This window comes from Grammomys surdaster, unplaced genomic scaffold (assembly GCF_004785775.1).
Source record: "Grammomys surdaster isolate TR1022 unplaced genomic scaffold, NIH_TR_1.0 130, whole genome shotgun sequence".
NCBI lineage: Eukaryota > Metazoa > Chordata > Mammalia > Rodentia > Muridae > Grammomys > Grammomys surdaster.
The window spans coordinates 14,577,148-14,595,465 of record NW_021604588.1 but is presented as its reverse complement, the minus strand read 5'-3'; the positions used below and the strand labels follow the sequence as shown (position 1 = coordinate 14,595,465).

The following is an 18,318-nucleotide window of genomic DNA, read 5'->3' as shown; positions in this document are numbered from 1 at the left end:
AGAGAGAGAGAGAGAGAGAGAGAGAGAGAGAGAGAGAGAGAGAGAGAACCCTGAAGAATGACAATCAGGGTTCTCCTCTGGCCTCTCCTTAAACGTGCATATATATGTACATGCTACACACACGTGCGTGCGCACCACACACATGCACACATGCACCGGTGTGCACGTAGTCAACAGAAAACTTGTCTAAATAAGCTAGCTTCTTCATAAGACAGAGTGCTATATGCCATATAAAACATAGGTCGTATGCAGTTTCTTCTTCCGCTCACTTACTTACTTAGCAGACTACTGAGCAGCTTCTTTGCTGTGTGCCCGCCCCATGCCATACACTGCTACTTGTAAGGAAATCTCATGTGGAACCAAAGACAAAAACCAAAGGACTGGAAACAATGAAATCTGTTAGCCTAGTTGATATGGGTGAGATGGGTGTAGGTCACTGGGTTTCTGCTCTAACCAGATATGCACTTGTCAGTGGTGATCTGCAAGATTTTTAGAAAGTCCAGGCTCCAGTCAGGCCATCTATAACTGTTCCTCCTGGTCTGATCAAGATCATTGATAATGGAATGTTTGCTAGGAATGACTACTTTTAGAAATGTACACTCAATAATAATCTCCCTCCAGTCATAGGAGTAATGCCGAGATTAGGCTTGGTAAGCTCACTGTGGCCCCCTGTCCATGTTAAATCTAGTTTGTAATGACGGAGCTAATCTTTCACTCCTAGAGATGACCCGTGTGGTTTGATCATTAACTCTGAGGTTTCTTGTTGTCTAAGATCAACCATTAGGGGATCGGAATCTTAGCTCAGATCCTCTCGTGGCTTAGTGAATCCTTCACACAGGTGCAAGCAGAACACAAACCCCCGGGACTTCGTTGCTACTAAGGAATGAATTATATAAACACTTTACATAAGCTTGCTAGCTAAAAGTATGTGTTCACTTTGGTTCTATGGTAGGTCCCGTGGCCCTGCTTTCATAAACTGTTGCTGAAGCTCTTGAGAAGCAACTCGAATAGACTTGTTTATCTGCTAAAAATAACCTAGAATTGGTCTTGAACAGATCCTCTTGCTCTTCTTTAACAGCTCACTGTCTAAGTGAACTTTTACAAGCTGTGTGTCCCTGCACCTCAACAACAGATCTATAAAATTAGGATGAATTAGGAGATGGTGTAAGAAGCTTCTGTGAGGAGATCAAGGGATGACTGTAAAGGCTGGTCCAGTCCCTGGTACAGAAACAGTATGTCATTGTGCCACCCACTGTGATTATGACCATTGTTACCATGGTCATCATCATCACCTTATATATTCATTTAACAACTGTGCCCTCCCAGTGCTAGCTCTAACTCCTAATATTCCTTTGACTTGGGGACTTGTAACCCTGAACTTCTAGAAGAGTGGCTGATGATGAAGGGGAGGGCTGTATTCCACTTCAGTCTCTCTTTTCCACAGGGAGACACTATGGCTTCCTCCAATAAACAGTGTTGGAGACACAGAAACACATATATAGACACACACAAACACACACACACACACACACACACACACACACACACACACACATATATATATATATATGGGACACTCCCCTGGACAAAGGGCTACAATACTACCAGCCTCTAGAACTAGTCAGTTCCACCCTACCGAAGCTACACATCTCTGCCCATTTTCACACACACTGGGATGGTGGTGAGACTGCACAGGTGGAAAGATGGATAGACGGCACCCTTAGTAATTCCAGACCCAAAGCAGCAGGATTATACCTACACCTAGCCAGCAGATGCTGGAGTGACTGCCAGAGATGCTGGAGCTTTAACCAAGAAACTTAAAAATGATGGTTTCTACTTAACATGATTCAAGAAGTCAGTTGTTGGTTTTTTTTTTCTGAAAGTAGAAAAACGTTTCTTCAAAAGAGAATGAGATTGCTCAAATTTAAACAAGAGACGTTTAGGAGAATTTATGAACTGTAACTGTGATGAAACCGTGGAAACAGTGAACAGTAAATGTGGAGAAGTTTCCATTACCAAGAAAAGCCATCAAGGCCAGAGTCGCAGCTAGCTGCTTTGGATAATCATGTCATGTGACCACCTGGAACCATCCCAGTGACATCATAGGACACTTTCCAGATCTGCAGTCCATCTTATACTCACAAACAATCTATCAAACTCTGTTTAATCTCTTCCCTGCACTTGGCAGAGAAGACCCATCTGCCTTTTACTGGTAAGAATCCCATCTCAGGTCATGGGACCAAAAGCGACAGTGAACATGTTGGAAGGGCTATTCCTTGAGAGAAGCCAAGTGGAATACTGAGTGTCTGTCCAGACAGCTCGTATCATACCCCAAGCAAGCTCCTTTTGCTCAAAGGAAATAACAGTATAGCATAGTGACCCAAGGCAGACATGGCAGCCTCAGACCTCTCAGATTCCCTTGCTTCACACACAGCTTTGGGTACTTCCTGATCTGTTTGCTTATTTTCACATCTCTAAAATACAAGAATACAAAAATAATTGGGCCTACCTTTTAAGTATCTTTGATGAGAGTGAAATGAGTTACCATATGTGAAGCATTTCTCACAGTGCTCGGCACATTTACCAGGGCATGCCATAAATTGCAGGGTTCATAATTTCTAATGTTATTACAGAAAGTCCTCTGCTGAGGAAGGAACATGTCTAGTGAAGTCACAGAACAAAAGGCAATCAGCAGTAAAGGGAAACACATTGTGACAATACAAGCCTTTGATTAAACCCTCCTGATAATCTAGTCAATTTGCTGGGTGATCTTAGGTCAGTGTTTGAGTTCTCTGGTCTGGTCAAAAGTGGGGAGAGGTAGATGATAAGACTTCTGCTGATCTTCTAGCTATAGTAAAATTTTGTGATTTTAATATTTGACAACTTTGGCATATAAATAAGAAAAGCAAGGGCCCAAGGTCTTCATAGGCTGTGAGTGGTTCCCTCTACACCTTCCCAATGCCCTGTTTCATCTGTAACTACAGCCATGTTATTCCCATAACTTCTACCCCCGATCCTTACAGACTGTCTTCCTCATTCCAACAGCTGATTGGTTGTTCTTTCTTTCCAGAAAATTTTTTCAATGTGCCCTTCCTCCTCCACACTTAAATTTACCAGTCCTGAAGAACTGAACTGCTGTGTCATTCTGCCTCGTGTGACATCCTGCCACACTATCCTCATTCTCCCCTTCCCGTTCCATCTCCTCCACCCCTCATCATGACACACACAGCCTTGTCATGGCTGGATGAGCTGCTGGTCTATCCCAAACTCAAAACATCACTTCTTGGCTTCCCACGTCCCCAGTTACCAGTCTTGTTTCCCACTATCCTCCCATAATTTCTTCCATGCAGTCCCATCACTCTTCTAGCACACACCAGTTTAAAACCCTTCCGATCTCATTCCTGGCCCCCAAATCTGTTACCACTTCAGCCTATCAAGTTGCTTTAGTTGTTGGGATGGAGTGAAAAGTGAAAGCCAGATGAGTCACACCACATGGCTGTATCCTCTACTTCCCACCATCCATCAGGGTCACATCCCATGTTACTGAGTATGACAACTCACCTTTCATAACAAAATGGCGATGGAGATCCATGGGGATGATAATAAACCATCTCACTGAGGTGCCTACAGTAACCCTCTGTGCACAGTAACTATTTTATAAGCATGTATGTTGCTACTACTGCTGTCCCTATCATAGCATTGTGTGCATGGGTTCCATACAGCCATTCTGTACTAGTCTATTAGACTTCGGTGGGACAGCTGCTGTCTGTCGAGTGGTCTGTGTGGGTTGATAGACATGTATTGAACAAGGAGATAGTATTCATTCAACAGGTTTGTGCTTTGTCAGCATTAAAATCAGCTTCTTTCAGATAGTCTCTACCTCACAGGAGCATGAGCAACTGAAATCATGGAGGATGAGTTGGCATTGTTCACATTGAGGCTGCATGCTCTTAGGCTCCTGTAGATACTCAGTGCAATGCAATGATGTTGTATATCTCTTTCCTTGTGTTGTTGGTTCACTTTGTATTTTTACAATGGTGTTGTTTTTCCCAAGCTCTGTCCTCTCCCTACTGGAGGATTCCCAGGATATTTGGGACATTTCCCAAGATTTTATGGTCTGTCTCTGACATACTCATCACTCAGGGTAGGTTACTGGGGGTAATGAAGAGACAGTGTAGGGACAAGATGGTCAGGCCAGAAACAGCTCATTTCCCTTTGACCTTCAATTCCCCATCTTCTTCAAAATAGTGTCGGCAGGAACGCTGGACTTTTGGTAATTATGTTTGCAACCCAGATAATGGATAGTGGGAAATGGTCCTGCAGTTGGGGAAGAGAAATATTTGTGGAAATTTTGAGCTCTAAAGGTGGAGGGGTCAGCAATGTTCCCACGAGAGCTTCTGTAGACGCTAGTGGTACCCACAACCACCAAGCATCCTTTTATGTTCAGTTGGAGAGAGGCTCCTCAGACTAAACACTTACTCCTGTACGTGGTTCCCGCTTTAAACTCATTTAGCCTAGCCCAAATGAAAGAATAAATAAAGGGTGTCAAGGACTGAGAAAAAGAAAGAGAAAAAGAGAAGTATTCACTGAGATTAAGATCTTATTAAAGACCAGCCTGCTTTCCATCATTTCACACACTTTGTCTTCCAACATGACACATTCAGGGTTTTATTCAATGTTTCTCTTTGCCAATTGACTTAAAGGGTCTGTTGAGTAAAATAATGGCTAAGCAATGAGGAACCAGAGAACGGCTTCTATGGCTAGAATTATACTTTAAATAGTCTTTTCTCTTTCCCTGAAAAAGAAAATACTGAAACAGCAGCTTGTAATTTCTCAGATTCCTCTTTTTAAGAGTTATCCGTTGATTCATAACTTTATTTTTATAGCAATTTATTTGTTCCATCTTAATGGAGCAACTGCTGTTTGTCATAGTCTGTCATAAATGCTGTGAGAACACATTATAATGTTAGTAAGAAGCATTTCTGGCTTCCGGTAGCTTCACGTTCATATGGAGACAAAGATGAGGTGACTTACTTGAATGTAGCTTGAACATGATTTGGGATTAGCATCCGTGTGACCAAGCTGAGCTTTGTGGGGTTCACTGTCTAAGAGCAGGCATTTATTCTTTAGTAAAATTGTGACATGACAATGTCTATGCCACATGATTATTATGAAAATTTGGTACCAAATACCCAACCAAAGGGGAATCTGAGGAGATGGGATAAGATGTGATGCAGTTCACACCTGCAATCTCAGCAGAAGAGGTCAAGGCAGTGGGATGATAGGTGTGAAGCCATCCCCGCCCCACCTCCCTTCCCCCCCCAAAAGTGGTATGAGCTATGTAGAAGGTAAAGAATTTTTATGGGGGAGTTGAAGGGAGGGAGAATGGCTTCTCCCTGAGGGGAAGAGGGTAGTTACAAAGAGTCTAAGGAACTTACAGAAGTGCTCGGGGTGGATGATTGGACGAGACTGCATGCCAAGGGAAAAGGTGTCTATTGGGACCCAAGAGATCTCAATTTCTTCTTATCCCCATCCTAACTAATTGGAGAATCTTCCCAAATTTTAAGTGGAAGTTTGCATTTTCCTAAAACACTTTTAAATTTTTTCAAAGGGATCCATGCATTCTACACGATAGCTTTCACATACTGAAGACTGAAGACTAGAAAGTGCCTGGAGTTGTTACCAAATTATAGGTCTGGGCTTGTTGTGGGAACAGGGTCCAGGATCCAGGCAGACAGTCACTCAGCTGTGAAAAAAACATAAGCCATGACACTGACAAACATGAGTGCATTTTATGTCAGCCTTTAGGCTGAGCGCCTTCCTCTAGACTGGGGACATGAACCAGCTTAGGAAGATATAAATCTATCGAACATGTGTTGTAAATGTAAGTCAGAATTGATACAAAGGACATCCAAGAAAAAAAGAAAGACCTGGGGACTTGGAGGAGCACAGAGGGGGCCTAGGAGCATCCCACAGAAGACAGAAGGGATAACCAACATCTTCTAGATAGAAAAAAAAAATCTGTGTAAAGCCTTGAAAAGACGTGGTCTGTGACTGAGACATTTCCACGGAAGATGATGGACAGCAGGCAGGATAGAATCGAAACAGACACAAGAGGAGACTGAGTCACATTACGTTTTTGTTTTCATGTCTCCCACATGTAGGCAGAGTTTCTGCAGGTGTGATAAAGTTAAGGTGGGTCCACTGTAAATCAGTCACTGGCTAAAGAAAGCAAGAGGACTGTGGTCTTAAGATGGTGTGACAATGAGAGCAGAGATGCTGGAAAATTGCTGGCTTATGAAGTTAGGGCTATAAACTAAGGTACACGGGTCACCTCCTAATGCTATAAAAGGCAAAGAAATCAATCTCCTTTACAATGTCCAGAATGAAAGCAGCCCCTGGGATCCATTCTAGACCTCAACCTCTAGAACTGCATTTGAATAGATGTGTGTTGTTTCAAGACACCAAACTGTTGGCAACTGTTACAATGGCAACAGGAAATGAACTATCACCATCTTCCATTTGCTTCTGAGGTGTGGTTAACTATACATAAAGCATAGTCTAAAGGCTAGTCTAAGTGTTCTCAGCTCCAGGAAGATCGGATGCCTTGGGTTGTCTAGGGTCCATTACCCACCACACACACACACACACACACACACACACAAACATGCACACACAGAGCGAGAGAGAGAGAGAGAGAGAGAGAGAGAGAGAGAGAGAGAGACAGAGACAGAGAGAGACAGGGAGACAGAGACAGAGGAGAAAAAGGCACACACATACAAACTCTCTCTCTCTCTCTCTCTCTCTCTCTCTCTCTCTCTCTCACACACACACACACACACAGACAGAGAGAGAAACAGAGAGAGACAGAGAGATTTCAAAATAAAGTAAATCTTTTCTTTTTTGAGGGAGAAACTGAATAAAAGAAAGATACAGTAAAAGAGTTAAAAACTAAAGTCCTAATGGTGTGCCATCAAGGGTTAGGTAGATGGTAGATGAAAGTCCCGCTCACCACCCGACATGAGAGGTCCCAAATAAGTAAATAAATGCCTTCTGCTTACCCATAGTTGGAGAAATTTATACGACAGTGGCTCAGTGAAACGCCTACTGCAATTGCTTGAAGGAAAAGCCAAGATAAAGATTAATAAAAAGGCAGGGTCCCTAAGCCTAAGCCCCTGCTGAAGACCCAAGTTTTTAATATCATTGAGTAAAAATGATCATGAAGATAAGTTTCCTGGACTCCTTCATTTGTGAGCCCCTTGTACCCTGGACCCTGTATACGACAGGAAAATGTCTCTCCTACCTGGTATTGTAAAACAGATATTTAAATCCGATCTCTAAGCAATACTAACTGAACATACTCTATGGAGACCAATATGATTGTCTCCACTGGAACAGTACCCAGTCAAAACTGAGAGTGTAAAGACTCTCTGTGACTCTGTGACAGGTTTCCTGGTGGGAACCTCTGAATACAGCTGGCCAATGAAACTGAAGCTGGTGGCATTGGAGGCTACAGACAGGTGTTGATAAGAGAGGACTTATACACTGAATCTGACCTGGGCTTTTCTCTGCAGGAATTAGATATGAATACTCAGAGTTCTCGGAAATAAAGAAACAGATATTTGTCTAAGATGAGGAAATATATGTTCCCAATACATAATCATCTTTAGCAAAGAAGTTATTCCCAAGATTGAAAACCTGACCTCCATCTTCAGGGCCCACAGGATAGAAGGAGAGAATAAACTCCCTCAAGGCATCCTCTAGCTCTCACACACACTCACCACATACACACACACACACACACTCACTCACCATATACACACATACGTGCACACACAAATAAATGCAGTAAGAGAAAGTCATTCAGTTCTCCCAATTATTTTAGTAAGTCCTTGATTTCAACAAAAGATTTATCATTTATCAAAATCATAAACATGCCATACAAGGATGCATGTTCATCTACTCATTCAAGTGGTATACTTGTTTTAGACATGGAAGATTCAGAAGCAGATGTAAGATTCTAGAAACGTATAACACAGAAAGGGCCAGACACCAGACTATCTACACAATTCCCCAAAGGCATGTTAGGTCTCACACTTCCACAGACCCAAATGTCCCTTGTAAGCTACCACTTAAAACAAGCTGCCAAAATACAGGAAGCCACTTTTTGGATGGAATGTCTTAATTCTTTCCAAACTTCTTGAATCCTGAAGATGAGTGCTTCGTCAATAAACAGATGTTCTGCACACACACACAAATCAACAGAATCACAGCTGGACCAAAACAGCTGTCTGCATTTCACTGCTAATAATAAATGCTTGGAGAGCAGGGTGCCTCATGCTGTCACAAATACTTTGCTTCCTCCTCCTCCTCCTCCTCCTCCTCCTCCTCCTCCTCCTCCTCCTCTTCCTCCTCCTCCTCCTCCTCTAACTCTAAACAGACAGGTCCAACATCTTTCTAGAAATGGTGTATAAGGAGTAGAAGTGAGAACCTGTCTAGATGAACTTGGTGGTGCTTGAGAAGTGTCGGGAGAGGCAATTGGAGAGCATAGAGCACTGGTCTTAGTCTAATTTGCTAGTCGCACAGTGGACCTGCTCAAGTTGTTACTGTCCAAAGTATTCCAAAGTTGTTTGGCTCAATCCTTTAAACCCTGAACCATTTCTTTTTTAAAGAGAGAGAAAAAAAAAGATGCTCAGTTAAGTTTTCTTACCCCGCTACAGCAGCAGTAGATCAGCTTTCCTGGATGCATCCTGTGGATATTCCCAGAGTTCTGTAGCCAGGCCACATGTGGATTAGATGTGTTGACAACACATGCTTCTGACCTTTAGGCTAAATAGACCCAATGATATTCTAGAAAAGACCCAATTCCCCCATCTTACCCTGCTCTGTGTGTGTGTGTGTGTGTGTGTGTGTGTGTGTGTGTGCAGATGTGGGTAGGCAGGTATGTGTTTGTGTGCCTGTGCAAGTACAGGTACACCTACAGTAAATAATTCATGCTCATGCAATCATTCTCAATGAAACCACATGGGACACACACACACATACACACACACCAAACAAACAAACATCCACAGACGAGCAGACATGAGACTTGCTGGGTAGAAGGCAGGAATCTGTGAGAGTGGGAAGAAGATGAGAGGGTGTAACAGGTGACCACGATTTAAGCACATTATATACACACATAAAACTGTCAACAAATGCATTTAATATTTTTAAAATTCTACATTACAGATAGCTCTATGGACAGGTACACATCTAATGAATTGTAATTGTTACAGCTTTTAAATATGTGACTGGATTTAGATGCAGAAAAAAATTGAAATGAAAAAAATAGTAATATATAAAGTCCAAATTCAGAATAGCAATGTGGAATGGCTAGAAGGAGTGTGGGGGACCATGTATGATCATATCTGTTTGTAAGTAAGATAGAAATTCTTAGAGATAGGGTTCAGAACTGACCATTGCCTATTAAAAGCCAAAACTATAGTTCAGGACTCGGCTCCCCATCTAAAAACTTCCTAGAGCATAGCATAGCTTCCTAAATTTTACCTGCAAATCGTGTGTTAAGTGGTGGGAGGGGATGAGATCTAAGAGTTCTGGTCTCAGGTGTGTCAAGTTTTGGATCAATTCAGACAGCCCAACTGCAAAACTGTCACTAGGTGTTTGAATGTTTACAGAATGGTTCTAAGTGTCAAAAAGCACTGTTTTTAATTTCTGGATAAGAATTGCGGGTTTTAATGAGTTTTCTAATGTTTTATACGAAGTGCACAATGTAATTTCTAAAAAAGGAGAAGCACGAAGAATGCTTCAGGAAGGTGAATGATCATGAATGAAAAAAAAATGTTTTATAAAGGCTTTGACACAGAACAGAGTGTTTTCAGGGCTGCCTAGAATACGGAGGAGGGGGAGGGTGGCAAGGAATTACTTGGTAGGGTCTACCCATGATTCTTGTCACCTCATAGGTTTTGTTGTGTGTGTGTGTGTGTGTGTGTGTGTGTGTGTGTGTTTTCTTGTGGCATTTCTTTCCAACAAGATCCCCAACTTATTTTAAGATGAAGAAATGAGGCTCAGAGAGAGCCAGGGCTTCCTTGGCTCCCAGAGAGGAAGCAAGAGGAAGACTGTGTGTTCTCTGCTACTTCTGCATCCCTGTAACTTCCAGGACTGAAGCAGATGCAGGGATGGGAGACTGGAGAGCTACCCTTCCTGCCCCACAGCATCCTCCTCCTTCATGGTGCTAAGTGTGTCTAAACACATACCCCTGCCAGTGTGTCCCCCAAGTCACTTTCTGGGGCAGTCAGAGGGTCAGGCTATAGCTGTCTTGCAACTGGGCTTGACGTTTAAAATGTGGTCCACAGACCACATGTTATCTGGGAACTGATTGAAACTTGAAAGGAAAAAGAGAGAAAAACCCACTACTGGCTGGCCTCCATTCACATCCTGCTTCCTGTTGCTAATGATTGATCCTGCCTGGATTAATTAAAGTTTCACTCCTTTTCTCTCCAGCCAGCAAGAAAAGCCATTGACATTGGCCCAAGAAATGTAAATAAACTTCATTTTATTACCATCTATCCACTTTAATCTGTAGTTCTTACTAGATAACCATCCAAGAACCCTTCCTGACTAAGCTTCTGAGATCTGACAGCATAAACCAGCCTAAGCCCAGAGCTAGGAGAAGTGATCAGTGAATATAGGAATATAGAAATATAGGAATATAGGAACATAGAAACATAGGAATATAGGAATAATATAGGAATATAGGAATAATATAGGAATATAGGAAGCCACAAAAGCAACTGTAATGGTGGCTCCCAGAGAAACACTCTGGGCTGTGAAGTTCCTTAAAGCCCAAAAGCCAAAGGCTTACCAGCCTCCTTAACAAACCACCCTCCTGCTGACCAAACCTTCCCTGCCTAGGTTATAGAAATGCTGGTTTCCTTTCATGTTCTTCCTCTGCCCCCCTCCCCCACCCCTGCAGGAAATCCTCAATACCTCATTATTTAGAAACTTGATCTTTTTTTCCCATTGTGACCTAACGTGTTCCTGCTGATGTTTGTTCTTCCAATCCCCCACCTCCACCTCCGGAAAGCAGAAAAAAGTGCCAGGCTGACACTGGGCAGCCCTGTCTCCAGCTGCTATCAATTAGTAAAGAAAGAACTTTTTTCAGGAACATATTTACCATGAGCCTACTGTGTACCAAATGCTGATTGTCTTTCTAAAATTCAGGCAAAGAGGGAAAAAAATCTTGTTCCATGCAAATATCTCTAGTTTGCAGAGTCAGGCTTTGGGTGAGGCATTGTTTATCTGTTCTCTGATACTGTAGCCAAATAAGTGAGACTTTCAGTTCTGTAGGATCTGCAGGTTTTGGAGCATGAGCCTTGTATCAGCTCGGACCTGGTGAGGATCACATTACAGATGTGTGAAAGGAAGACACCAAGCAGTGAAGGGAGAAGTCCCAAAAGAACCACCTACCTAAGTTCTGTTACAGTTTGTGTTTTGCATATCTCTCCCCATAGATCCAAAACTCCATACAAAATGCCAGGTCTGTAGGAGGTGCTAATGGGAGGTGGTGGCAATCATTAAGAGGAAGAACCTAGAGAGCCAATGGTGGTGTGTCCTTACAGTGGGGTGTGAGACCGCCACCCTTCCATCCTTTTCTTCACTACATGGGAATGGGTTGAGGCGCTTTGTCCTGCCACACACTCTTTCTTGTAAACAGGTCTAACATCAAAATCAGTGTAGCCAGTTGATGATGGATTAGAACTTCCAAAGACCTGAGCTAAAGTAGATCATTTCTCTCAGTAAATCGATTTTCTCACATGTTGTTATTGTGATGAAAAGCCACCTGCCCCAACAAGAGCTCTTAAATATTCTATGGCACTATTAGATGGTCTCTACCATGCACATCCTTGGGGACAAAACAAATCCAAACCGTGGACTAATGAGTGAGGTGTGCTGCCTCTGAGGCTGCATCAAGTATGGCTGAAAGCTTGGAGGTGTCCCTCCTTGATAACTATGTTCCTAAGGATTGCATTACAGACTGTGTAATGTGAAAGGAAGATACCAGGCAGTGAGGGGAGGGGTCCCAGGAGAACCACTTACTAAGCCGTTATGATTTGTATTTTGTATACCTCCCCAAAGTGCCACACAAAATGCTTGCTCTGCAGGAGGTGCTAATTGGAGGAGGTAGACTCTTTCAGAGGCAGGACCTTGAGAGTCAGTGATGTATGTCCTCACAGTGGACACACAACAAATATATATGTTGCCTGAGTCTTGGTACAGGTTGCATTAACACTGGCCAAACTTTCTGTACCCTCTTACATTCTTGCTTGTACACGCAGCCTTCCCCCTTGGCCTTGAAGGCATCTCTCAAATCTCTTTCTCCTATACAGACATGCCTGACTCTTCTGCCCTGTAAGAGTGGTTTAAGCATCTTTTCCTTAACCCCGTGTGAAGTCCTCCCCAACTATCAAAAGCTCTGAGGCCCATCCAGTCCCCAGCCTTGTACTTCTAGTAAGCATTCTATGTTTACTCCTCTATGCCGGTCCACAGCACTCAGTGATATGTACCCTCATTTAGCTTCCTTCCTGGGGGACATTGTCAGGTGAGCATGGTGTGGCTTGTCATCCAGAAGCCTAGGAGACATACACAGGCTTGAAATAACTGAAATGGTTTCATTAGGAGGAACCCACAGTTTCTCAGTGGCCTCGTGTCTACGTCACTAGTTTCTAGTACATTACTAGTGTTCTTAACATTATGAATCCCACGATGTGTTCACGTATATCACTAGCTTATCAGCTGCCATGGGTTTCAAATGCATGCGTTTCCAGCAAGAATAACACCCGTCCCCAACTGGAAAGTCCCAGCTTTAGCAAATAAATGATAAATGTAAATACAAATGAATTCTGCTGTTGATAATGAATCTAATACATGGCAGTAATAGAAATAATCGCAACAATGCTATCATTGTAGCTCTCTAAATACTGTATTATTTACATAAAAACTTAGGGCAAGAGGAGTAACAACATCAAGGTGCCCAAACCCTTGCAGACTATCACGTAATAGTGTCAACTGTTCACCAGCGTGATGACCTAAGATCCATCCACTGCATTAAGACGTTCAACTGTGAATACCAAGTGGGCTAAAGGTAGTCATCCATCCATGCTGTGCACTGTCAACCTGTGACTCTCACAGTTGGAGAGAAAGCAAAGATGTATCATCTGGTCTTCAGAGAAGTTGGGATGCCACGCAGCTCTAAACACTCCATCTATCTGGAGCTCTAGAGGAGGTGAGAGGAGATGGGGTGTGGGAATGATGAACAGTTCCCAGCCCTGGAATCCACTTCTCTCCCCCTGGTCCAATAGATATGACTACAGACGTCACTGCTTCTGATTTCTTCTACCTTCATCTATTTAAAACTTTTACACCTTTGACTCCAGGGAATATGTTCCATTGTTTTCTCTTTTTAAAAAAAATCACTTAAAATTTGTTGCTATGATGAGAATCATCAAAGAAAATGTGACACTTTAAATAGGCAAAAGTCTTTGATGACCCACTAAACAGTATGACCTTCTCAGACAGACATTGGCCCTTAGGGACAGAGGGAGGCTTCGCAAGAATCAGTTTTACTCCTTTAAATGATTGAGGGTCAAAGTAAATCCAATGAGGACCATTCCCTGACAGTGCAGAACCTTTCTACTTACACAGATCACACTGAGGTTGGGTTGTAAGTTTCTAGTAAGGAAGCTGCCTGCAGAGCCCTCACCCCCCCCCCCAATCTCTCTGTGTGAATGAAGGTCACTCTTCCCACAGTTGGACTGGGTCAGACATTCTTCTGAGCACTTCACACACGAGCACTCACTCAGTCCTCAAAACTAGTCTGTGAGATAGACGTGTTCCTACTTCCACTTTACAGATGTGGAAAGTGAGAGGTTAAAGAAATAAGTAGGGGAGACCGAGTTCAAACCCAGATGCTTTTATTCTTCTGTGTTGGACGTTATCTTTTTAACACACGCGCACGAGCGCGCACACACACCTGATAGGCATCCCCTGGGAGGAAACAGCACTCTGACACTCTGTATATTAAATGACATATGGATTATCTCCTGTTGAATCTCTAGCTCAGATCTTTCCAAAACTCTGTATTACTACAGATAAGACAACGCCAAGTCTATCACCAAGCATCTGTTTCATCTCAGTGAGACCCCGTCCCACTGTGCCTCTGGTATCCTCGCTTGAGTAAAGACTCACCACATCTTCATTTCCTACCCTGAAAAAGTTCAGTTCTCACCTTTCCAGGCATGAGTGCGGCAGAGCTGCCAGTCCCTTACACATTTTGGCACGCGGCTTAGGTCCTCAACTTGAGCACGAACCTCTCAACAGCTGAACACGTTTGTCTGTGGAAATGTCAACACTGTCTAGAGCAGTCTTTCTCTTGGAGGAATATATACAAGCTCTCTCACAGCTCGGTGGCTCCGAGGACCAATCAGGAGCCTGGGAGAGCATTGTGGGCTGGAGCTCAGCAGCAATTTGCCTTAGGTGGGGGTTGGGAGCTTTTCCTGGCTGCAGGCACTGCTGGGACAGGCTTCTGACTGCTTCTGTCACTACAGTCTCTTGTTTGTTTAGTTAGGGCTGAGTTGGAGCCTAAATTGAGATAGGATCATTAGTGCCTGAAGATTGAAATCCGACGATGTCAGCCAGAACAGTGAGGTGGGCTTTCTTCGAAAGCAGGGTACCTTCAGCCACTTCAGATCTGCCAAGGGTCCTGGATACAACACTGAACCCACCTCACAGTGGAGGAAACTGCTTCTTTTCACAGTGGAGACAGTGTGTACCTGAGAATCTCTCATCACCTGAGCACTCAGATGGATGCTGGGAATTCAGAGGCAAAAGGGCCAGCCCAGGCTCTGATGACACAGATGTATGATACATCAGTACAGTTAGGTACAAGCAACAACTGCCCAGGCACATCTTTACCAGACTTAAGAGTCACAGCCTGGGTGCCCAACAAGTCCTACTCAGCCTCCTGCCAATAAAGGAAGCCAAGTTAACCGTGAAGAGCTGAAAAAGGAGATTTGTTCAGTGTGGCCCTAGTCTGTCTACTAAGGGCCTGACACGAGATAGGGTGTAAACAGAAAGGAAGGGACACACCTAACTAAAGAGACAAGGCAAAGTGTAGTCCCCTGCCCAACAATGTCCCAACTCCTAGTCTCTCCCACAAGTCAGTCTGACACAAGGTCAAGGTCATTGCACAAGCTGTAAATCTTTTTCCAGGAGACAAATTCCTGTTCTGGATGCCCCCAGGGCTTCAGCCATTTCCTCTCCCTGAAGGAGATTGGGGGTGGGGGGTGGGGGGTGGGGCGGTCGGTAATTGCTGAATTCTTTCTTTCAACAGTCTGGTAGCCAAAGAGGAGAACACAAGTGTCTCCTTAGAAGGTTTGTTCCTGGCAGATAGGTCCCTAACCCCACCCCCCCCCCCACACACACACTGTTTGCTTTAACACCTCAAGGTTGAGGTGAGATAGGCCTGTGACTGAAAACAAAATTACAAAGGGAACATAAAAGTAAGACCCAAGGTTAGAATATACTCAGGTGGTGTCAGACTGCCTGCTAAGTACCATTTCTGTATACCTCTTGGTTGTAGTTTCTTTCAGATGGCTAGAATAAACAAATCCATTCTGTTGGCCTGAAAAGAGTCTTGATACTATGAAATGCAGGCTGGCCTCAAACTTCTGTTCCTCCAGCATCAGCCTCCCAGGTCATGAGATTGCAAGTAGCCACTATTCTGCCCAGTGTGTGACTCCATTTCAATCCTGACAACTTTTCCCCTTGTCTCTGCACAATGTTCTCTGAAGACAAGATTAAGCATCTGATGGTTTGTTTTCCACTGTCCCTGGCAACTGTATAAACTGACTGACAACATGACCACTCTATGATATAGGTGTGTGTGTGGGGGTGGGGGGTATTGTAGCTATGAAAGAGAGAACAGCCAGAGGCATCTGGAAGCAACCAGAGCAGGGAGAAAGTAAACTGAACATGGCCAGCAGACTGGACCTGGGCATGACAGAGGTGGGAACAGAGCAGAGAGTGAGAGAGGAACAGAGAGGGAAGGAGAGCACAGGAGAGCAGAGATGAGGAGGTGGGAGACAGAGAGGGACAAAGAGAGAGTGACTGAGAGAGGAAGGCAGAGAGTGAGCATATCAAAGCTATCAGGGTTCTAAGAACAATGGGTAGCCGCAGGGAGGGAAGCCTGTGGACTGGGGAAGTTTAGGAGAAAGGAGGGGGTGAGAAGGGCCAGCATGTTAGCATGGACTCTGAAATGTGTGACAGGTTCTTGTGATATCTAGGGATCCTGGAGGCCAGAATGTGCTAAAGGGCACCGAAGATAGCCATTTATCCCTTTTGCTTTTTAGAGTCCGGTAAAATGGAGTTCCCTTTGGACCTGACAGTAACCATGATTAGATTAGTCCTGGCTGGCCTGATTTTATCCCGTGTTGGATGGGAGGAACAACAGATATCAAGAGGTTATTGCCAGCAAACCCTCTGGGCCAATTTTAAGGAAGCTCTAAGAGGTATAGAAGGAGTACCTCTTAGATTAGGGGTAACTGGGGTCCTTTCTTTTGGTCCTGTGGGTAAAGCCTTAGTATCCTAAAAATGTTGTTTAGTTTCTGTCATGGTTTGAATAGAAATCACCCCAGTTGACTCTTGTATGTGACTGCTTGGCACTATTAGGGAGTGGCCCTATTAGGAGGTGTGGCTTTGTTGGAGTAAGTATGTCCTTGGCAGAGGAAGTTTGTCACTGGGGACAGGTTTGAGGTCCTACAAACTCAAGTCTGGCCAGTGTTTCACAGTTGCAGACTTAAGATGAAGACGCTCACCTGCATTTTCAGCACCTTGTCTACATGCACACTGCCGTGTTTTACACCGTGATGATAATGGACTAAACCTCTGAAATTGTAAGCCAGCCCTCAATGAAATGTGTTTTTTTTTTCTAAGACTTGCTGTGGTCATGGTGTCTCTTCACAGCAATAAACCGTAAGACAGGTTCTCTTTTCAGAGACTTTCTATAGAGTCTCTTATAGCTTTTGTGAAGTTATAAGGCCTTACAGAAGCATAATAACAAAACAAGGCTTTACGAAAAAACAAGAATAACACTAATTCAAAAATGAAGTACAGAGAGCATGGCCTGTGGGCTATGAGGCGCCCAGCAATTAGGATGTCCACACAAGATCTGACTTTCAAACATGCTCAGTTTACTCATGCAAACATTCCTTATAATATGTTAATATAAGAGTTAAACAGACATCTTCCCAAGCAGGGAACAGTTGGTTGGGCAGAAAATGCTACTGCAGGTTCCACTGGAGAATGCTTCAGTGAATGCATCAGAAGCTTGCAAGTTCAACCCATGTCTGCAATGAAGTCCTTCAGCTATGACAGGTCCTGGTTGAATGGCTTTTGTGGAGATCAGAAGGTCCTTGATAGTGTCCAGTCAGCAGCTATCCCTGATAGGTGGCATGTGTGAGTCCAGCAATGGTGCTGAAGTTCAATGGTCACCAAAGCCAGGGACACACAGAGAGACCATTTGAAGCCCTTTTGCCAATGGGTAGCAACACATAGACTAGAGAAGACGTGTCTTGGGAAGAGAGCAATGCAATGCTAGAAATCATTTCCGAAGTTCCGCTTTTTATATAATCTCATTGGGCAGTAGCTTTGTGCTATCAGGGCTCACAGCTTGGGGCTGGTTCACTAATCTATCAGTGCCACCTTGGGGTTAGGTCCTTAACATATCAAAACCTGTCTTGATCTCGACCCATATCTGAGCTGTCCTATAAACACTCCAAATCTTGCCTCCAGGGCCTATCCCTTATGAGAGGTGTCTGGTGGCAAGCTCCTGCTTTACAGTCATTACATTATTTCAAGCCACACAAAAATGGATTCACTTATGTTTCTAACATTAAGTGACTGGATACAGACTTGCAAAGATCTAATGCCGAGCAATCTTTACAAGGCTTCCATAGTACAAGAAGCGTATATACATAAAAAAGAGCCAGTAGCAATTAGCCTTATTATACAGAAGAACTAGATAGAAAGCCTATTACATACATATAACTTCTTTTTCTAAAGGAAAATCTAGAGTCTTTGGTTTAGTTGCTTATGTCTGCAGCACTGATGATCAAAATGTTAAATCTCTTACCCATTGGTAGCATGGTTCAGGACCCATGTTAGTTATTTTTAAAACTTATGTAGAAGTGAAGCTTTTCAAGTTTTCAGTTTTTCAAGATGTCTTTTCAAGTCTAAAAGTCTTGATGATACTAGGAGGTC

The 18,318-nt window shown here is 43.5% G+C and overlaps 1 protein-coding gene across 1 annotated transcript in view; it reads right to left on the bottom strand.

The window, feature by feature from the left end:
• Rgs5 (regulator of G protein signaling 5) overlaps window positions 1-14,401 on the bottom strand; it is a 39,250-nt gene extending 24,849 nt beyond the window's left edge. Inside the window, exon 1 of the mRNA XM_028760661.1 lies at window positions 14,288-14,401. Coding sequence (XP_028616494.1) covers window positions 14,288-14,331 — 44 coding nt within the window. The 5' untranslated portion in view covers window positions 14,332-14,401. The remainder of the gene's footprint in view (window positions 1-14,287) is intronic.
• Between the last annotated feature and the right edge of the window lie 3,917 nt (window positions 14,402-18,318).